Source organism: Heteronotia binoei, chromosome 15, assembly GCF_032191835.1.
Source record: "Heteronotia binoei isolate CCM8104 ecotype False Entrance Well chromosome 15, APGP_CSIRO_Hbin_v1, whole genome shotgun sequence".
NCBI lineage: Eukaryota > Metazoa > Chordata > Lepidosauria > Squamata > Gekkonidae > Heteronotia > Heteronotia binoei.
Window position 1 is genome coordinate 61542096 of NC_083237.1, and position 22603 is coordinate 61564698.

General features: G+C 50.7%; 1 protein-coding gene and 1 non-coding gene across 3 annotated transcripts; both read right to left on the minus strand.

Annotated features, from left to right (window-relative positions):
- Nucleotides 1–476: 476 nt before the first annotated feature.
- On the minus strand, nt 477–17367 carry TMUB2 (transmembrane and ubiquitin like domain containing 2). 2 transcript variants are annotated; one of them, XM_060255586.1, is made up of 3 exons: nt 17282–17367; nt 5540–6203; nt 477–1185 (listed from the first exon to the last, which is right to left on the minus strand). In XM_060255586.1, exons 2-3 carry the CDS (start codon nt 6088–6090, stop codon nt 831–833), a joined length of 906 nt encoding a protein of 301 aa, XP_060111569.1. In that variant the 5' UTR covers nt 6091–6203; nt 17282–17367; the 3' UTR covers nt 477–830. The 2 variants fall into 2 exon arrangements, with proteins under 2 accessions (XP_060111569.1, XP_060111570.1); XM_060255587.1 differs by lacking the exon at nt 17282–17367 and adding an exon at nt 10325–10546.
- Nucleotides 2910–2981, minus strand: TRNAP-GGG (transfer RNA proline (anticodon GGG)). Its single transcript has one exon. It is a non-coding gene; the product is annotated as a tRNA-Pro (tRNA).
- Nucleotides 17368–22603: the final 5236 nt, after the last annotated feature.

Sequence of the window (22603 nt, forward strand, 5' to 3'; positions counted from 1 at the left end):
TCGTAGGGCTGCGGAACAAGCGGAGCGAGAGAGGCGAAAGACCGGCCAGGCACCTTCAGAATGTGGGGTGGGCTGGGGGAGGGGCTCTCTGCTCAACCCCCAGGGAAGGGCTGAAGGCATCAACACGGCTGTCATCAGGGGGGAGAGTGAGGACTCATGATGTGACTGTCACATAATGGGACTGCGGTCGAGGGCCGCGGGAAAGCGTGCGCCAAGGTCATCCCTTCCACGTTCTCCAAAGCAGCAGCAAAAGAAGAGGCGGGCGCTTGGACTAGATGCCCTTTCCTCTGGCGTGACGCTCGAAGATGGTCTCTAAGCACACGAGCGGCAAAAAGCGGGGCAACACCAAGCACCGGGTTCTCTTGCACGCGCTTCAGAACGCTCAGCAACGTCCGGGTCGTCCTAATTGCGGAGAAAAAAAAAACAGCCACGCTCCCCCACCCACCCAGAGAAATCAGGAGGAATCTAGCCAATGCTTCGAGTCGCTAGGGAGTGTTTAATACCTGGGTTAGGTGGCGGGAAGCCCCAAAAGCGAGTCAACAGGGACTGGCCAAGCAGTCATCCCGCGTTTGCCTGCCTTCTCCCATCGGTCTTCGAAAATGCCCAAATCGGGCGGCTTTGAAAAGATCTGCCGAACTTCCATGGTTTCTAAGTTTAAAAGTCTGAAGGGGGCTACTTCCGCCCACTGTCTTCCATTCATGCTGAATTCTGGGTAAGAGCTCCCCACCCCAAAGTGACTTGCGGGGCAAACGAGAGAAAAGTACGAAAAAGGGGGGTCCGCATTTCGCAGCTTGAAAAGGCCTCCCCCCCCCGCCCGCCCGACCAGCCGCTCACCGTCCGTACATTCCGAAGACGAGGAAACTGAAGAAGACCGTCACCCCCACTAAGGAGATGGTGGCCGGGGCCGTGAAAAGCTGGCGGTAGTTGAGGCGGAAGTACCAGATGACGGCCAGCATCACCACGAAGACGGGGACCATCAGGTTGCCCATGTTCAGGGCGACTCCGCCGGCCTCCGAGGGGGCCGCCACGCCGTCAGGAACGGCTGCGACGGTGGCCTGAGAGAGGTGGCAATGGATGACGCAGTTGTCCAAGATGTTGAGGGAGCGGAGAGTGCGGGCCTGGTCCTGGAGGAGCTGGCCCTGGTAGATGAACTTCATCTGGTTCTCCTGGCCTGGAAAGTATTTGCTTCGTAAAGGAGAAAAAAGAGAGAGAGAGAGAGAGATAATTACACAGAGTGGAATGCTGACGGGATGTTTTAAGAGGAGCAACCGCACAGCTAATTTCGACGCAAGCAGTTTCGGAAACCTGTGATCAGTGGCTGCCACGGGCGATGTGGGCCGCAGGAAACCTGGGAGGACACCGCAGCCGCGTCCCTTGTGGAGGCTGCGGCACATAGCTCCACCCCCGCTTATTTCATTTACACCCCACCTCTGAACCAAATAGGCAGAGTCTTGCGAGCAAAATTTCTTCCTTGTGAGCTACTGGCATTGAAGTTGGGAGCCGCTGCATCAATTATTGTGCTCTGCGGTCATCCTGAGCTAAGACAAAAATGTGTGAGCCGGAGGCGAAAAATCTGTGAGCTAGCTCACACTAGCTCGGCTTAAAGGGAACACCGGACCCAAAGTAGCTTGCAGCGTTCTCGTCTCCTTTACGTTATGCTCACAACAGACCCGCAAGGTAGGTTAGGCTGAGAGGGTGTGACTGGTCCGAGGTCACCTGGCTAGCTTCCACGGGAGAGTGGAGATTCGAACCTGGGCCTCCCAGATCCCAGCCCACTGCTCTAACTCCGCACTGGCCCTGCCTGCCGAAACAATCTTGTGGATCTCAGGCCACGCAAAAGGTGCAGGACCCCTCAGCGAGCCCCCCGGCTCCCCCTGTCGGCTTCCTCGGAACACTTGGCTAATCGAAGGGGCCCTTGCTCCGATTTGGGCACCAGCCGGCCACTCTGTGGCAACTGCAAAGGAAGGAGGAAGAAGGCCCCAGCCCTGGCCTGCCTTGATAACATGAACATATGAAGCTGCCTTCTACTGAATCAGACCCTCGGTCCATCAAAGTCAGTCTTGTCTTCTCAGACTGGCAGCGGCTCTCCAGGGTCTCAAGCTGAGGTTTTTCACGCCTATTTGCCTGGACCCTTTTTAGTTGGAGATGCCGGGGACTGAACCTGGGACCTTCTGCTTACCAAGTAGATGCTCTACCACTGAGCCACAGCCCCATTCATGGCTCTCCAGGGTCTCAAGCGGAGGTTTTTCACACTTATTTGCCTGGACCCTTTTTTGGAGATGCCGGGGATTGAACCTGGGACCTCCTGCTTCCCAAGCAGATGCTCTGCCACTGAGCCACAGCCCCATTCATGGCTCTCCAGGGTCTCAAGCGGAGGTTTTTCACACCTATTTGCCTGGACCCTTTTTTGGAGATGCCAGGGATTGAACCTGGGACCTTCTGCTTCCCAAGCAGAGGCTCTACCACTGAGCCACCGTCCCTCCCCTGACCAGCAGTGGCTCTCCAGGGTCTCAAGCGGAGGTTTTTCACACCTTTTTGCCTGGACCCTTTTTTGGAGATGCCGGGAATTGAACCTGGGACCTTCTGCTTCTCAAGCAGATGCTCTACCACTGAGCCATCGTCCCTCCCCTGACCAGCAGTGGCTCTCCAGGGTCTCAAGCGGAGGTTTTTCACACCTATTTGCCTGGACACTTTTTTAGTGGAGATGCCAGGGATTGAACCTGGGACCTTCTGCTTCCCAAGCAGATGCTCTACCACTGAGCCACCGTCCCTCCCTAGAACATCTGAAGCTGCCTTCTACTGAATCAGACCCTCGGTCCATCAAAGTCAGTAATGTCTTCTCAGACTGGCAGCGGCTCTCCAGGGTCTCCAGCTGAGGTTTTTCACACCTACTTGCCTGGACCCTTTTTTGGAGATGCCAGGGATTGAACCTGGGACCTTCTGCTTCCCAAGCAGATGCTCTACCACTGAGCCACAGCCCCATTCAAGGCTCTCCAGGGCCTCAAGCGGAGGTTTTTCACACCTATTTGCCTGGACCCTTTTTTGGAGATGCCAGGGATTGAACCTGGGACCTTCTGCTTCCCAAGCAGATGCTCTACCACTGAGCCACTGTCCCTCCCTAGAACATATGAAGCTGCCTTCTACTGAATCAGACCTTTGGTCCATCAAACTCAGTAATGTCTTCTCAGACTGGCAGCGGCTCTCCAGGGTCTCAAGCGGAGGTTTTTCACACCTATTTGCCTGGATCCTTTTTTGGAGATGCCAGGGATTGAACCTGGGACCTTCTGCTTCCCAAGCAGATGCTCTACCACTGAGCCACCGTCCCTCCCCTAGGCCACATTCGCTTCACTCTTCTTTAGAAACAACAACACTATTTGCTACGTCTGCCTGTTAATTTTCAGAAAGAGAGAGAGATTAGATAGACAGACAGAGAGACAGACAGAGAGAGAGATAAAGGGTAAACAAAAAATATATAAGCCCCGTGGCGCAGAGTGGTCAGCTGCAGTACTGCAGTCCAAGCTCTGCTCACGACCTGAGTTCGATCCCAGCGGAAGCCGGCTCGAGGTTGACTCAGCCTTCCATCCTTCTGAGGTCGATAAAATGAGCACCCAGCTTGCTGGGGGGAAAGGGTAGATGACTGGGGAAGGCAATGGCAAACCACCCCGTAAAAAGGCTGCTGTGAAAATGTCGTGATGCGACGTCACTCCAGAGTCGGAAACGACTGGTGCTTGCACAGGGGACCACCCTTACCTTTATCTTTTTTATATATAATCAAAAGGGGTCTACTACTCGGTCACTGTGGCTACTAGCTATTGACAGACCTATCCACCACGAATGAAAATATATATAGCTATCTATGCAGTCCATATTCAACAACCAGTTATTTATGTCTCACCCTCCGTACTGAAATGGCTCAGGGTGGCAAACCTAAAGCACTAAAAACCGATTAAAATTCTTACAGAAACATTGCAACAGATTATATTAACGATGGCAGAGCTTGCAAATCGTCTTCACCACAACCATTTGCTTTCGTCGATTCACGCCGAGAGTTTTTGGAGCCTCGGCAACCAGGTACTGGGACCGTTCCTGTTCTGAATGGAAGAACATCAGAAGAGCCCTGCCGGATCAGACCAACGATCCATCTAGTCCAGCCTCCTGTCTCACAGGGGCTGACCGATTCCCCTGGATGGCCAGCAACAGGGCATAGAGGCCAAGGCCTTCCCCTGATGTCTCCTGGCTTTGGGATTCAAAGGCTTAGTACCACCGAATGTGGAGGCTCCCTTTGGTCACCGTGGCTACCAGCCATTGACAGACTTCTCCTCCACGAATCTATCTAATAAAGCCGTTTATTCCTGTATAAAGTAGTATTTCCATTTTTGTTCATCCTGAACCTACTGCCCTTCAGCTTCGCTGGACAAACCTTCTGCCCTGGTCCAGTGAACTGAATGGGCAGGTCGTGGCAGCTGACTTGCGGTAGCGGCTAAAAGTTACCATCCGCGGCCCAGGAATTCCCCAGTTTTATTATCTCAGACCCAAGTGCCTGCCGACCTCAAGACTTAACTTGCACGTCTCTTCCAAACACTAGTGAAATCATGCACAGGAAGTGCTCTACTAGACCTCCTGCAGCACTTTAGAACCCAACGAGATTTTTGGGGTATAAGCGGGGCTTTTTCTGTAGCAGGAACTCCTTTGCATATTAGGCCACACCCCCAATGTAGCCAATAATCCTGGAGTTTACAGTAGGCCCCGCACTAAGAGCCCCGTAAGCTCCTTTGCATATTAGGCCACACCTCCCTGATGTAGCCAATCCTCCTGGAGTTCACAGTAGGCCCTGGACAAAGAGCCCTGTAAGCTCCTTTGCATATTAGGCCACACCTCCCTGATGTAGCCAATCCTTCTGGAGTTCACTGTAGGCCCTGGACAAAGAGCCCTGTAAGCTCCAGGAGGATTGGCTACATCAGGGGCATGTGGCCTAATATGCAAAGGAGTTCCTGCTACAAAAGAAAGTCCTGGGTATAAGCTTTAAAGTCAAAGTTCCCTTTTTCAAGAAGGGCTCTGAACGCTCTGAAATGCTACCACATGCTGGCACCTTCTTCTCCCCACCCCATCTTGGGGGGGGATCCCCTCGCCCCTGATGTAATGACTGAACAACAGCACTTTAAACGAGACGCCATTGGCGTCTGTAATCTATTTTTAATGTAACTGATTTTATTGATATTAACATATGTATTTTATTTTAATGTTGTACATCGCCCAGAGCCTGGCACTAGCCGGAATGGGGCGATTCATCAAGGTTAATAAATTATTATTATTATTATTATGAACAAACCACCATCTCGCAATAGGGAAATTCTTGCTTTTAGCTGCGCCAACAAGCGCGTGTGCTAGTCACCGTTAAGCAGCGCACGTGGCATCGATTTCTGTGGCTGCTCTCGGTTCTCTTTGTTGGGGCAAGGCGCCGTTATGGAACTGCTCTCCAGGCAGCAAGCACTTGTGTGCGCGTCTGCGTGCGTACGTCTTTGGCACCAACGACACTCACCTCTTGAGGATGCCCACAGTGTCCTCCGGCCTCACCGTGGCCACCTCCTCTGTGTCGTTGAGGAATTTGAGGCGCACTTTGATAAGCCCTGAATTGGATTCGCTCTCTTTGGGGACAGGGGTTGTCTGAGGAGGCCCCGGATGGTCCGGGGAGACAGCCCCGCTAGAAAAGGTCCTTTGGGGAAGGCCTTGAATGTCCAGCAGGCGGTCCAGGGTGGCGTCGGCGCTGTTGCCACTGTCCCCTTGCTCCACGGGAGGGCCCGCGTCAGGGGCAGGGCCCTCTTCCGCCTTCTCTTCGGTGCCTTCCGTGGCGCCCTGGGGCTCAGAATGTTCCGATACCACGGAATTCCCCACATAGTGGTCGATGGGGCTCAGGTGGATCACGGACGAGTCCCTGGAAGCCACGACGGTTTCCAGAAGGGGATTGCCGCCGTCTGCAACGTACGTGGAAAGCCAAGAGAGAACCAGGGCGGTGATGAGGACGATTACGCCGGCCACCACGGTCACTTCGTCTCCCACGCCTTCGATGATGGTCACTTCCGGGGGCTCCATCTCTCAGCTTTGGGCAGAAGAGCAAAAGGCGAGGAGGGCGGGATCTCACTTCTCGAAAGGGGAGGCAGTCAGATGGCATCAGAGGAAGAGGGGAGGGCCATGAATCTCTCCACCTAAATCAGAGAGAGGGAGAAAGCACCCGACGTGAGCGAGCGGCAGAACCTGTTTTTCATGTAACAGGCAGCCCTGTTATGTCTCCTTTGCCTTTCCCCCCTTCCTTAAAGATAAAAAATGGGAATCTGAGGTAGAGATTGCTACAGCACAGACACCGTCTCCAGATTTTGATGCGATAATTCAGATTTTGATGCAATAACTCGGGGCTTTTTCTGCAGCGGGAACTCCTTTGCATATTAGGCCACACACCCCTGATGCAGCCAATCCTCCCGGAGTTTACAGTAGGCCCTGTAAGAAGAGCCCTGTAAGCTCTTGGAGGACTGGCTACATCAGGAGGGTGTAGCCTAATATGCAAAGGAGCTCCTGCTACAAAAAATGCCCTGAACCAGCCTAATCTACCTCATAGGGTTTGCGTGAGGTCTGTGTGGGAAACGAACAGGATAAAAATCAAATAAACAGTCCCAAGAGAACAACCTTTCTTTAAACCCCTACAAATAATATAGCTGCTTCCAGGTAAAAGAGATTCCCATTTGCAGACCCAGTTTCTCCAATGAAGCGGGTGGGTGGATTGCCAGAGTGGCGTTATGTGTCTGTTTGGAGGCTTTGAGCTGCCTAGAGCTGAGGCGTCAAACATGTTGCCTGTGGGACGGATCAAGTTCCCCGGAGAGCTCCTATCAGGCCCACGAGCAACTCACTGTCGTCTGCCTCTTTCTCCCTCTCTTGCTTCCTTCTGCATCACAGCTTGCGTTTGTCAGACTTGCCCAATCAAGGTATTTTCTCCATGGGCTGAACGGCACATGAAGCAATTTATGTACAAAAGCTTGCAATGCCCAGCCACTACACATTTTCCTCTGGGTCTTAGGCTCAAAGCGCCGATCGTGAGATTTCTGTAATGAATGTCCGTCAATCAAAAGTAGGCTTGCAACTTACAAACAGACACCTGAACAACACCTGAACGGCGTACTCAAGATTGCTACAGCACAGACACTGTCTCCAGATTTTGATGCAATCATTCAGAGGAAGAGGTGCCAGTAATCAGAGACTGTTAAATAAAAGATTTCAGGTTTTCACGGCTGGCATCATCATTAGGGTTTGTAGAATCTTTCGGGCTCAAGTGCCGTGTTCTACTGGAGAAAGTTTTTCTTCCAGACGTTTCGTTCAGCTGAGAACGAAACGTCTGGAAGAAAAACTTTCTCCAGTAGAACACGGCACTTGAGCCCAAAAGATTCTACAAACCCTAATGTTAAATAAAATATCGCAAGAGTGCTCATCTTTTAAACGTGCTTTAAGGTTGGTTTTTTTTTTAAACTTTGCGTTTGTCTGTGTCCTTTACGAAGTTTATATCTCTGCTACCTGGCGTTACATTAGACGACGCGCACGGCTCAGCCCAACAAAGTCTCATTTGTGACAGATCCGGCCCTCATAACAAATGAGTTTGACACCCCTTGCCTAGGGCCTTTTGCTCCAAATTCAAGCAATCTTTTTAAAAAAAAAACAGTAACACCCCAAGTTTGGTTTTTACTGATGCTCCAAGAATTATTATATGCATAAACTCATTCGCTGATATTCCAGTAATGCTGCCTGTATGTCTTTTGAATGTTCCTTTGTGTATTTGTCCTATTTTCTTAAAAAAAAACCCCAGTAGTTCCATAAGAACATAAGAGAAGCCATGTTGGATCAAGCCAACGGCCCATCCAGTCCAACATTCTGTGTCACACAGTGGCAAAACATTTTATATATACACACACACTGTGGCTAATAGCCACTGATGGACCTGTGCTCCATATTTTTATCTAAACCCTTGAAGGTGGCTATACTTGTGGCCGCCACCACCTCCTGTGGCAGTATAAGTACTATTACTTGAAATCTAAAATAATATTTTCAGCCAGTTCTCAGCATCTATGCCCCAAACCTTTTGGGGGGCTCTATTGTCATTACTTACCCTTCTATACCTTTAAAAAGGTCAAGGTAGTCCCCTATGCAAGCACCAATCGTTTCTGACTCTGGGGTGACGTCGCATCAAGACATTTTCATGGCAGACTTTTTACGGGGTGGTTTTGTCATTGCCTTACCCAGTCATCTATGCTTTCCGCCCCCACCCACCCCCGCCCCGGCCCCAGCGAGCTGGGTACTCCTTTTACCAACCTCAGAAGGCTGAGTCAACCTTGAGCTGGCTACCTGAACCCAGCTTCTGCCAGGATCGAACTGAGGTTGTGAGCAGAGCTTGGACTTCAGAGCTTACCACTCTGCGCCACGGGGCTCCTATACTTTTAACAACAGCCTGATGGCGAGAGTATCTAAGCATTGAAACTTTCCCCACCACTTGACTGCTGTATCAAGAAACGCATCACGATTCCTCCTTCCTAGAATAACCTTAAAGGCCCAGGGATACAGCCAGTATCAAAAGTTGCAGCTTCTTTACTTTGTCCTATCAGGAGCCCAACAAGTGGCTCAAAGCATCCTCTGAAATCAGGGGTGGCTCGGGAGCCGCATGTGGCTCTTTCACAAAGGGGAGGGACGGTGGCTCAGTGGTAGAGGATCTGCTTGGGAAGCAGAAGGTCCCAGGTTCAATCCCCGGCATCTCCAAAAAAGGGTCCAGGCAAATAGGTGTGAAAAGCCTCCGCTTGAGACCCTGGAGAGCCACTGCCAGTCAGGGGAGGGACGGTGGCTCAGTGGCAGAGCATCTGCTTAGGAAGCAGAAGGTCCCACGTTCAATCCCTGGCAGCTCCAAAAAAAGGGTCCAGGCAAATAGGTGTGAAAAACCTCAGCTTGAGACCCTGGAGAGCAGGGGAGGGACGGTGGCTCAGTGGTAGAGCATCTGCTTGGGAAGCAGAAGGTCCCACGTTCAATCCCTGGCATCTCCAAAAAAAGGGTCCAGGCAAATAGGTGTGAAAAACCTCAGCTTGAGACCCTGGAGAGCAGGGGAGGGACGGTGGCTCAGTGGTAGAGCATCTGCTTGGGAAGCAGCAGGTCCCAGGTTCAATCCCTGGCATCTCCAACTAAAAAGGGTCCAGGCAAATAGGTGTGAAAAACCTCAGCTTGAGACCCTGGAGAGCCGCTGCCAGTCTGAGAAGACAATACTGACTTTGATGGACCGAGGGTCCGATTCAGTAGAAGGCAGCTTCATATGTTCATATGTTCAAATCTTGTGTGGCTCTCAAAACCCCAAGTCAAGCCAGCCAGTGGCTTGGCGAATCCATTTAAAGTTAAAGTTGCTTTCTTTCCACCTCTCCCTTCCTTCCCCCATCTATTTGCCTGCCTTCCTTCCTTCCTTCCCACCTACCTACCTACATCTGACATTCGTGTCTTGTGGCTCTCACGTTTATTCTACGTGGTTCCTTATGCTAGGCAGTTTTGGCCACCCCTGTCTTGAATCATTCGCGGGCGGATGAAGAACCCCGGGTGCCTAAATATACATAAGGGACTGTTTTAATAGATATCCTGCTGGGTGGATACAGCAAACAGAAAGCTGGATTGTGTGTCTTCTCAGGCTTGATACAGATGGCAGCAAGCAACACACGTCATCACGATGTTGTCCTTCACAGCCGTCTAGGTCTCCTGCCTCGGGTTACCAAGTCCAATGCAAGAAATATCTGGGGACTTTGGGGGTGGAGCCAGGAGACACTGGGGGTGGAGCCAGGAGCAAGGCTGTGACAAGCACGATTGAACTCCAAAGGGAGTTCTGGCCGTCACATTTAAAGGGACTGCACTCCTTTTAAATGCCTCCCCTCCGCTGGACCATCTTTTGAGGCTCACAGAATTGGACCCTCTGGTCCAATCTTTCCGAAACCTGGAGGGTATTTTGGGGAGAGGCAATGGATGCTACGCTGCACGTTTGGTGCCTCTATCTCAATAAACAGCGCCCACCCACCCCCCGCAGCCGCAGATACCTATTCTCCAATATTCAATTCTCCAATATCCCCTATGGGAATCAGTCCCCATAGGGAATAATGGAGTGCCAACAGACATGTCCCTCCCCCACCCGGGGGATGACTCTGAAGCGGGGGGGGAGGACCTCCAAACCAGGGCATCCCCTACCCCCACCTGGACTTTATAGAATTGAATTACAGCACTAATGATATGTGAATATACAAGCTTCCTTGTCCAGGCCCGAACCCACCTCTGCTGGGAGCGCTTCCGAAAAGCACAGCAGACTGCCTCCCGCTCCCATCCTCCTGGTCTTTCTCGTTTGCTCGCCTGCCCTCCGGATCTCGAACCCCGGGCCTCCTCTTGCAACCAGACAGGTGCCTGGGGAAGAGTTTGGGACGGCCAGCTGCTCCAGCCGTAACCTCCGCCCTCCCTCCGCTCCTCTCTGAAATGCTGTTCGGCCTGCTGGGCTTCTGAAACTCCAGCTAGAAGCCGGCAAATATAATCAGTGCTTTTGAACGGCTCTTCCGGTTTGGCTCTTGCAGATTCCTCCCAGCGCTCCCTCCTCCAAACAATCGTATTATTAACAGCAGAGGCATTTTTTAAATGCAGAGTTCAGAGACGTAGGCTTGTGCATCTTTGGGATTCCCTTCTTTGGTTTGCTTGCGAAAGCTACAGCTGTGAGATTCTCTCATCTATACAAACCCCCAGGGGGCGGGGTCAACTTTCTGTTTTCTTACGTTCTTATTTAAAACGTGCCTTTCCCCCCCACCAGCTGTTAGGGCAGGAGAAACTCTTTCAGGTCAACCTCTATTTGTGTTTCCTCAACAAAAAGCCGCAAGTGTGTCAAACTCATTTGTTATGAGACCTTGACATACATGAGACCTCGTCGGGTCGGGTCGACCATGTTGGGCCAGGCCTTGTGTCTACCTATTTAAGATTAGGTAGCGGAGATATAAACTTTATAAAGGACACAGACAAACACAATTAAAGATTTTTAAAAAAACCTTAAAACATTAGCACTCATTGGTCTCCTTTATTGGAGGTTTTTCAACAGAGGCTAGATGGCCATCTGACAGCAGTGAGGATCCTGTGAATTTAGGGGGGGGAGGTATTTGTGAGTTTCCTGCATTGTGCAGGGGGTTGGACTAGATGACCCTAGAGGTCCCTTCCAACTCAGGAGGTGTTGGGCTCTCCTTCCTTGGAGGTTTTTCAACAGAGGCTAGATGGCCACCTGACAACAATGAAGATCCTGTGAATTTAGGGGGAGGCGTTTGTGAGTTTCCTGCATTGTGCAGGGGGTTGGACTAGATGACCCTGGAGGTCCCTTCCAACTCTCTGATTCTATGATTCTTAAAGCTGTTTTCTTTGTATCTCTCCCATGGAATCCAGGGAACTGGGCAAAAGGAAACTAGCTCTTTCCTTCCTTCCCCAAGGGACCAGGAGGGGGAGGAGCCTCAGCCCATAGAAGGAAGAGAGGCTTGGCTCAGTACCTCTGCTGTGTGATTGAGAGAGCCTGGTAAAACAAGCTCAGCCTCCCCCCCCATCCTTCCTCCCCAAGGGAGGAGCCTCAGCCAATGGAGAAAACAGAGGCTTTGCTCTGTAGCTCCTGTGCGATTGAGCAAGCCTTGCAAAGCAAGCTGTGATGCAGAAGGAAGCAAGAGAGAGGGAGAAGGAAACAGATGACGGCCAGTTGCGCGGAGGTCTGATAGGAGCACTCCGGGAGCATGTTTGACACGTGGCCTGGGATAGACACATCTGAAGGATTGCTTCTTCCCATATGTGCCCTGAAGAACCTTGTGATTCTTGGACCAACATCTACTGGTCGTCCCCGGCCCAAAAGACATCCACCTAGCCTCGACCAGGCTTTCTCTGCCTTGGCTCTGGCCCAGTGGAATTCGCTCCCACCGGAGATCAGGGCCCTCCGCGACCTTTTATTGTTCCACCTGTAAAATGGTGCTGTTCCACCAGGTTTTCAGGTAAAGCAGCGGGCAGCCATCTCAGCTGGCCTTCCTGCTCTAATTCCCAACCTATTAAAGCGTTTATTAATCCCATTACTAATTAATTCCATCCGCGTGGTCCTAACAGGTCGTCCTGAAATTGCTGCTGCCTTGTGGTTTCATCGTTTCAATGATTTTAAATTAATGCAATTTATTGTAAGGAATTTGTTCAGTTGTTGAACGAAGTAGGAGTCAAGTTTCACCTTTAAGACCAACAAAGTTTTATTCAGAATGTAAGCTTTCGTGTGCATGCTTACATTCTGAATAAAACTTTGTTGGTCTTAAAGGTGAAACTTGACTCCTGCTTTGTTCTACTGCTTCAGACCACCATGGATGCCCACACGGATCTTGTTCAGTTGTGATCCGTCCTGAGCCTGGTTGGGGAGGGTGGAATAAAAATCTGAAAATAAATAAACACTTTCTTTGCAGTCACTTCAGAATTTAGCACATTATCAGAGCTGCAGAGGATCAATTTCGCAAAAGCTCAAGAAAGCATCCCTCTGTCTCTTGGTATCGCACATGCCAAAGAGGAAAACCTAAGGACACAGCCCTGGACACACTGAGATGGAAGTAAGCTCCACTGAAAGACATGGCACCTACTTCTGAGTAAATGCACCCAGGGGTCTCCTGTTCGGATGTAATCTCATCTATATCTGGGAGTAAAGGTAGAAGTAGTCCCCTGTGCAAGCGCCAGTCATTTCCGACTCTGGGGTGACGTTGCTTTCACGTTATCACGACAGATTTTTTTAATGGGGTGGTTTGACATTGCCTTCCCCAGACATCTACACTCCCCCCCCCCCAGCAAGCTGGATACTCATTTTACCAAGCCTGCTACCTGAACCCAGCTTCTGCCGGGATCCAACTCAGGTCATGAGCAGGGAGCTTAGACTGCAGTACTGCAGCTTTACCACTCTGCGCCACGGGGCTCTTACACACAGTCAGCCCAATTGACAAAATGGGAACAATAATTCAATAACCAATGCATTATGATTTTAGAAGTCTGGAACCCCCAGAAAGAACCAAAGCGTAGCATAAGTATTCCCACGAAGAAGAAGATATTGGATTTATATCTCGCCCTATACTTTGAATCTCAGAGTCTCAGAGCAATCACAATCTCCTTTTACCTTCCCCTTCCCCCCACAACAGACACCCTACGAGGTGGGTGGGGCTGAAAGCGCTCTTACAGCAGCTGCCGTTTCGAGGACAACTCCTACAACAGCTCTGGCTGACCCAAGGCCATTCCAGCAGCTGCAAGTGGAGGAGTGGGGAATCCAACCCGGTTCTCCCAGATAAGAGAGCTGTGGCTGACCCAAGACCATGCCAGCAGGCGCAAGCGGAGGAGTGGGGAATCAAACCCGGTTCTCCCAGATAAGAGAGCTATGGCTGACCCAAGACCATGCCAGCAGGCGCAAGCGGAGGAGTGGGGAATCAAACCCGGTTCTCCCAGATAAGAGAGCTGTGGCTGACCCAAGGCCATCCCAGCAGGCGCAAGTGGAGGAGTGGGGAATCAAACCCGGTTCTCCCAGAAAGAGAGCTATGGCTGACCCAAGACCATGCCAGCAGGTGCAAGCGGAGGAGTGGGGAATCAAACCTGGTTCTCCCAGGTAAGAGAGCTCTGGCTGACCCAAGGCCATTCCAGCAGGTCCAAGTGGAGGAGTGGGGAATCAAACCCGGTTCTCCCAGATAAGAGAACTCTGGCTGACCCAAGGCCATTCCAGCAGGTGCAAGCGGAGGAGTGGGGAATCAAACCCGGTTCTCCCAGATAAGAGAGCTCTGGCTGACCCAAGGCCATTCCAGCAGCTGCAAGTGGAGGAGTAGGGATTCAAACCCGGTTCTCCCAGATAAGAGTCTGCCTGCACTTAAGCACTACACCAAGCTGGCTCTTTAAGTAGTACAGAAATCACATAAATAGGATCCGTTGCACCTTTGAGACCAACAAAGTTTTACTCAGAATGTAAGCTTTCGTGTGCTAGAAGCACACTTCATCAGAGCACACGAAAGCTTACATTCTGAATAAACCTTGTCTGTCTTAAAGGTGCCACCTGACTCTTGCTTTGTTCTGCTTCAGACCAACACAGCTGCCCACCTGGATCTATATAACATCACAGAGTCCCCCCTTCCAAGCAGTTATAATCTCCAGGAGGGCTGAGCTCTATCTCCTCAAGGGCAGCTGTAATTCTGGGTGATCTCCAGCTCCCACCTGGAGACTGGCGACCCTAGCTGCAAGCACTGGGTTCTGACAGTCCTCTGGGTACTGAGCTTGGGGAGGGGAAGAGACCTTGGGGGGTGGGGAGAAATGCCAGAGATCCCACCTAAAGGGAGAGGTATTTGTGAGTTTCCTGCATTGTGCAGGGGTTGGACTAGATGACCCTGGAGGTCCCTTCCAACTCTATGATTCTATGATTCCAAAGCAGCCATTTCCTCCAGGGGAGAACTGGTCTCTTTGAATCAAAGGCCAGCTGGAGATTCCAGGAGATCTCCAGCTCCCAGCTGGAGAATGGCAACCTGTGACATTCCTGGGGACTCTTGAGCTTGGGGAGGGGGAGAGACCTTGGAGAGTGGGGAGAAATGCCACCGAGCCCACTTTCCAAAGCAGCCACTTCCTCCAGGGGAGGACTGATCGCTGTGCCTCGAAGTGGGGTTGCCAAGAAATATCTGGGGACTTTGGGGGTGGAGCCAGGAGACATTGGGGGGTGGAGCCAGGAGGAAGGTTGTGACAAGCATGACTGAACTCCACAGGGAGTCCTGGCCATCACATTTAAAGGGACCTCATACCTTTTCAATGCCTTCCCTCCGTTGGAAGTAATGAAGGATGGGGACGCTTTTGGGGGGGCTCATAGCATTGGACCCCCTGATCCAATCTTTTTGAAACTTGGAGGGTGCTTTGAGGAGAGGCATCGGACGCTATGTGGAAAATCTGCTGCCCCTACCTCAAAAAAACAGCTCCCCCCCCGTCCGAGTCCCTGATAACCACGGATCAATTCTCCATGGTAAACTGCATGCTGCTTTACAATGAACCGATGCTGTCATCATCTGTAAACTGTGTGTTAAGATTCTACGTCTTCAAACTACAACGTTATGAAACAAATACCAGCGCATTTAGCTTCTTTACTGCACCGTGGCAAAGAAATATATTCATTTGTAACAAGGCCAGACTTTAAATTTTAAGAAGAAGAAGATATTGGATTTATATCCCGCCCTCCACTCCGAAGAGTCTCAGAGCGGCTCACAATCTCCTTTCCCTTCCTCCCCCACAACAGACACCCTGTGAGGTGGGTGGGGCTGGAGAGGGCTCTCACAGCAGCTGCCCTTTCAAGGACAACCTCTGCCAGAGCTATGACTGACCCAAGGCCATTCCAGCAGGGGCAAGTGAAGGAGGGGGGAATCAAACCCGGTTCTCCCAGATAAGAGAGCTGTGGCTGACCCAAGGCCATCCCAGCAGGCGCAAGTGGAGGAGTGGGGAATCAAACCTGGTTCTCCCAGATAAGAGAGCTCTGGCTGACCCAAGGCCATCCCAGCAGGGGCAAGTGGAGGAGTGGGGAATCAAACCCGGTTCTCCCAGATAAGAGAGCTGTGGCTGACCCAAGGCCATTCCAGCAGCTGCAAGTGGAGGAGTGGGGAATCAAACCCGGTTCTCCCAGATAAGAGAGCTCTGGCTGACCCAAGGCCATTCCAGCAGCTGCAAGTGGAGGAGTGGGGAATCAAACCTAGTTCTCCCAGATAAGAGAGCTCTGGTTGACCCAAGGCCATTCCAGCAGGTGCAAGTGGAAGAGTGGGGAATCAAACCCGGTTCTCCCGGATAAGAGAGCTCTAGCTGACCCGAGGCCATTCCAGCAGCTGTTAGTGGAGGAGTGGGGAATCAAACCTGGTTCTCCCAGACAAGAGAGCTCTGGCTGACCCAAGGCCATTCCAGCAGCTGCAAGTGGAAGAGTGGGGAATCAAACCCGGTTCTCCCGGATAAGAGAGCTCTAGCTGACCCGAGGCCATTCCAGCAGCTGTTAGTGGAGGAGTGGGGAATCAAACCTGGTTCTCCCAGATAAGAGAGCTCTGGCTGACCCCAGGCCATTCCAGCAGGTGCAAGTGGAGGAGTGGGGAATCAAACCTGGTTCTCCCAGATAAGAGAGCTATGGCTGACCCAAGGCCATTCCAGCAGCTGCAAGTGGAGGAGTGTGGAATCCAACCCGGTTCTCCCAGATAAGAGAGCTATGGCTGACCCAAGGCCATTCCAGCAGCTGCAAGTGGAGGAGTGGGGAATCAAACCCGGTTCTCCCAGACAAGAGAGCTCTGGCTGACCCAAGGCCATTCCAGCAGGTGCAAGTGGAGGAGTGGGGAATCAAACCCGGTTCTCCCAGATAAGAGAGCTATGGCTGACCCAAGGCCATCCCAGCAGGTGCAAGAGGAGGAGTGGGGAATCAAACCCGGTTCTCCCAGATAAGAGAGCTCTGGCTGACCCAAGGCCATTCCAGCAGGTGCAAGTGGAGGAGTGGGGAATCAAACCCGGTTCTCCCAGATAAGAGAGCCATGGCTGACCCAAGGCCATTCCAGCAGGTACAAGCGGAGGAGTGGGGAATCAAACCCGGTTCTCCCAGATAAGAGAGCCATGGCTGACCCAAGGCCATTCCAGCAGGTACAAGCGGAGAAGTGGGGAATCAAACCCGGTTCTCCCAGACAAGAGAGCTCTGGCTGACCCAAGGCCATTCCAGCAGGTGCAAGTGGAGGAGTGGGGAATCAAACCCGGTTCTCCCAGATAAGAGTCCGCGCACTTAACCACTACACCAAACTGGCTTTAAGCCAATATACACAATTTCCTCATGTCACCTCTTGTTCTTTCCAGATGCTCTACTGCCCAAACATGGGATATTGTAATCGGTCTCCATAGGGAACAACGGAGTGCCCAGCAGATACTTCCCTCCCCCACTTTCTGATGATCCTGAAGCGGGGGGGGGGGGGGAGGCCTCCAAACCGGGGGATCCCCCGCCCCCGCCGGGAGATCGGCAACCCTACCTCGGAGGCCAGCTGGCATTCCGGGGGATCTCCAGCCGCCACCTGGAGACTGGCAAGCTAAGCGGGGGCAAAGGGCCCGTGAAGCAGAGAGGAGACTCGCACGTGAAGGGGGCCCCAGAGGTGCTGGGGGGCTTTATATTCTCGGGGGGGCGCAGGCGCAGGGGTGGGGGGCTTGGGGGAGGGCCTTGGGCGCCGCTGTCACTCACCCGGCCGCTCCTGCCTTCCTTCCTCCCTCTCGCCTTCCCTTCCGACACTCAGAGCGGAGCGTCATCAGCGCCCGCCTCTACACGTCACTTTGGAGGCGCTCGGAGGGGAGGGGGAGGCCGGTTGCCATAGCAGCGGCGGGAGATGACGTCTAAATCCCGCGACGAAGGCCGTTTTCTTAATAGATAGAAATTCAGCTTCTTATATATATATATTATTGTTGTGAAACGTTTCAGCGACAGGGCGGGAGGGAGCCCAAGTCGTAGCGGAGACCAGCACTCAGGAAAACGAAGGCGCCACGGCTCCGTCTCAGGCCCAGCGGCCCTCTGACCCCTGAGGCGTCGCTGTGGCAACCGGAGCGGTGACGTGCTATGGGTGCGACTGAGGGGGGAAGCTTAAGGCGCCTCCACACTACACTAAATTAAGTGTTTGGGGTATGTGAGCATAGCAAGAATCCAGTCGCAAAGCTAGGGCTGCCAAGTCCAATTCAAGAAATATCTGGGGATTTTGGGGGTGGAGCCAGGAGACTTTGGGGGTGGAGCCAGGAGACATTAGAGGTGGAGCCAAGATCAAGGCTGTGACAAGCATCATTGAACTCCAAAGGGAGTTCTGGCCATCACATTTAAAGGGACGGCGCACCTTTTCAATGCCTTCCTTCCATAGGAAATAATGAAGGATAGGGACACCTTCTTTTGGGGCTCATAGAATTGGACCTCCTGGTCCAATCTTTTTGAAACTTGGGGGGGTATTTTGGGGAGAGGCACTAGATGCTATACTGAAAATTTGGTGCCTCTACCCCAAAAAACAGCCCTCCTAGAGCCCCAGATACCTGCAGATAAATTCTCCATGATTTTCTATGGGAATAAATCTCCATAGGGAATAATAAGAGTTCCCAGCAGACATTTCCCTCCCCTCCCCCCCACCCGCTTTCTGAGGACCCTAAAGCGGGGGGAGGGCCTCCAAATCGGGGGATCCCCTGCCCCCACCTGGGGATTGGCAACCCTACGCAAAGCGCATGATTTAGTGTAGTGTGAAGGGTGCGTTTTTAAAAAAAACAGTTTTATTCACAGGTTTTCCGCTTACAATAAAGAACGCTTTAATCTATCACTTCGAATAATGCAGCCTTAGTGAGGATTTAATTCACAAATTAAAAAGCAAGACAAAGTAATCCATAAAACAGAGAATCAAGGAGCAGTCATGCAATTACACTGAAGAGCATCCAGTGAAAATACATTCTATTGACTGATTCTACTGTAGGGATGTACCAAGAACTGTCCCAATATCGTATTAAGAAATCCAGTTAATCAAACTCACCTAGTAGAGCTATTCAGACCAGAGGGGACAAAGTGAGCCCAGAACATATTAGAAAGAGCGCATATCATGATAAAAAAAACCGGTTCACACTTGTACGTATATGAAGGCATGCCTGGACACGTTGGGTGTTGTGTGGCTAGGGTTGCCAATCCCCAGGTGGGGGCAGGGGATCCCCCGGTTTGGAGAACCCTCCCCCCGCTACAGGGTCGTCAGAAAGCAGGGGGAGGGGAGGGAAATGTCTCCTGGGAACTCTGTTATTCCCTATGGAGATTTATCTCCATAGAAAATCATGGAGAATTGATCCGCGGGTATCTGGGGCTCTAGGAGGGCTGTTTTTTGGGGTAGAGGCACCACATTTTCAGTACAGTATCTAGTGCCTCTCCCCAAAATACCCCCAAGTTTCAAAAAGATTGGAGTAGGGGGTCCAATTCTATGAGCCCCAAAAGAAGGTGCCCCTATCCTTCATTATTTCCTATGGAAGGAAGGAATTGAAAAGGTGTGCCGTCCCTTTAAATGTGAGGGCCAGAACTCCCTTTGGAGTTCTATTATGCTTGTCACAACCTTGATCTTGGCTCCACCCCCCAAAGTCTCCTGGCTCCACCCCCAAAGTCTCCTGGCTCCACCCCCAAAGTCCCCAGATATTTCTTGAATTGGCAACCCTAGTTGTGGCCCAAGTTTGAGGTACAACATAATAGAGGACCCAAAGAGTTGCATCCGGATTGGCTGAATAATTCAAACTGGCCAATCAGGAGGCAGTATCAGAGGATCCTAGGATCTGCCAACGAGGATGCATATTCTAATGAAGGATCCAAAACGGGCTCAGGCACAGGATGTTTTCTGCGACTTGGGGGCTGGGCTTCCCCTTACTCAACTGCATATATCGCCACATGTTCTGGTGCTAAGTTGGGAGTAGTTTATAGTCATGTAAATACATGCTGAATCACTAATAAAGAGCTTTGATCACTATGCAACAAGCCTCCTCATGCATCGAACCCAGTATTTAAATTAGGGGAGGGACGGTGGCTCAGTAGTAGAGCATCTGGTTGGTAAGCAGAAGGTCCCAGGTTCAATCCCCGGCATCTCCAACTAAAAAGGGTCCAGGCAAAAAGGCATGAAAAATCCCAGCTTGAGACCCTGGAGAGCCGCTGCCAGTCTGAGTAGACAAGACTGACTTGGATGGACCCAGGGTCTGATTCAGTAGAAGGCAGCGCAGCTTCATATGTTCATATATGTTCACTATACGTTAAATAATGTGTTTTGCAACTGGATTTTTGCTATTCTTACACAGTAAAAATCCAGTTCAGTCAGCATTCGCACTACCCTATATCATGTGTTTTGCAACTGGGTTTTTGCTGTTCCTATGCAGTAAACAGCCATGTGATTTAGTGTAGTGTGAACCAATGTTCCTTCTAAGCCACAGTCTTGTGAGCAAAAAAATTCTACTTTGTGAGCGACTGGCATTAAAGTTGTGAGCTGCTGCATAAATTAGTGTGCTCTGGGGTCATCCTTCCTAAGCTTAGACAAAAATGTGTGAGCAGGAGGCTAGAAATCTGCGAGCGAGCTCACACTAATTCAGCTAAGAGGGAACACTGGTGTGAACACATCCTTATTGCCAATTCTCCGGGGCAGGTTTTGCTTTTTAAATAATAAATGACATTAAACTTGGGGGAGGAAAAACAGATCACAAAAGCTATTATGGCATCCCTCCTAAGGATGCATCTTTTCTAAATGTGTACAACTATACCAAGTTGAAGGATTCAGCCACTCTTACGGCTGTATTTTGTATTTTTTTTTCCCCTTTGTTACATCAACACGTACACACAAACCCAGTGCAAAACCATACGGAGACCGATTCCCATAGGGTATAATGGAGAACTGATCCACAGGTATCTGGGGCTCTGAGGGGACTAGGGTTGCCAAGTCCAACTCAAGAAATATCTGGGGACTTTGGAGGTGGAGCCAGGAGACTTTGGGGGTGGAGCCAGGAGACATTGTGGGTGGAGCCAGGAACAAGGGTGTGACAAGTATAATTGAACTCCAAATACCTTCCTTCCATAGAAAATAATGGATAGGGGTACCTTCTTTTGGGGCTCATAGAATTGGGCCCCCTGGTCCAATCCTTTTGAAACTTGGAGGGTATTTTGGGGAGAGGCCCTGGATGCTATATTGAAAATTTGGTGCCTCTACCTCAAAAAACAGCCCTCCCAGAGTCCCAGATACCTGCAGATCAATTATTCCTATGGGAATAAGTCTCTATAGGGAATAATAGAGTTCCCAGCAGACATATCCCCCCGCTTTCTGACGACCCTGAAGCGGGGGGAGGGCCTCCAAACCGGGGGATCCCCTGCCCCCACCTGGGGATTGGCAACCCTAGAGGGGACTGTTTTTTGAGGTAGGCCACCATGTCAGGTTGGGTTGAGCCATGTCAGGCCGGGCCATGTGTGTACCTATTTACGATTAGGTAGCAGAGATATAAATTTTATAAAGAACACAAACACAAATATGTATTTTAAAAAAAAAACATGCTTAAAATGTTAGCACTCATTGGTTTTAAAAATGCTTTCTTTGTATTTCTCCCATGGGAACCAGGGAACTGGGCAAAGGAAGCTCCGGCTCTTTCCTGCCTTCCCCAAAGGATCAAGAGGGGAAGGAGCCTCATTCAGTAGAAGGGAGACTTGGCTCAGTAGCTCTGCTGTGCGACTGAGAGAGCCTGGCACAGCAAACTATTCCCCCCCCTTCCTTCCCAAGGGAGGAGCCAGAGGTTTTGCTCTGTGGCTCCTGTGTGATTGAGCAAGTCTTACAAAGCAAGCTGTGATGCAGAAGGCAGCAAGATATAGTGAGGAGAAAGCAGGTGACAGCCAGTTGCTCGGGGGCCTGAAAGGAACCCTCTGGGGGCCTGATTCGGCCCTCGAACTGCATGTTTGACACCTCCGTAAACTTATAATATGTAAATCTGCCTTGAGATTTAGCCAGAAAAACAGACTACAAATAACTAAAGAATAACCAAATAATTAAGTTGGAGAGCTGGCTTTGTCCAGTAGCAACTTTGAGAGCGACAGGATTTTGGAAATATATTTTGAGAGCCAATGCTCTGTTTATCAGATAGGAGCTGGAGGAAAAATATTTAGGTTGGAGAAAGATGTCAAACTTAAGAGAAAAGGCAAGGTGGGTTATATAAATGTTTTAATAAAACAAATGAATAAACTTTGCTCAGTGGAGGGGTAGAATCCACCCCATTACCTAGAGGGGAAAACGCGTGTGGAAGCGAAAGATCCCATCATTTTTAAGAAAGCACGCACGCCAAGTTTTTGCTACTTAGATGGAAGCACAATTCTGTCACTTTCTTCACCCTGAGACGCACAGTAATACTGTGCTTGAACGTATGCAAATAACAAATGCACCTTTAATTCTTGTGCATTTGCCGTGCATTTGCCTTTTATTCTTTGTGCATTTGCCGTGCATTAGCCGTGTAGGTCTGAAGCAACAGAACAAAGTTTGAGTCCAGTGGCACCTTTAAGACATACAGAATTAAATTCTAAATTAATTTAATTTTCCAATTTATACCCCGCCCTATCCCGCAAGTGGGCTCTGGGCGGCTTACAACATTAAGCAACCTTGCAAAACATCAAACAAACTACATCCAAACTAGATAATCTCATAATTACAGAAGTGACAAAAACCATGATCCACATCATTGGCATCATTGACATACAACACATATAGGCTAGTAATGTAAGAAGAAGAAGATATTGGATTTATATCCCGCCCTCCACTCCGAAGAGTCTCAGAGCGGCTCACAATCTCCTTTCCCCTCCTCCCCCACAACAGACACCCTGTGAGGTAGATGAAGATATTGGATTTATATCCCGCCCTCCACTCCGAAGAGTCTCAGAGCAGCTCACAATCTCCTTTCCCCTCCTCCCCCACAACAGACACCCTGTGAGGTAGATGAAGATATTGGATTTATATCCCGCCCTCCACTCCGAAGAGTCTCAGAGCGGCTCACAATC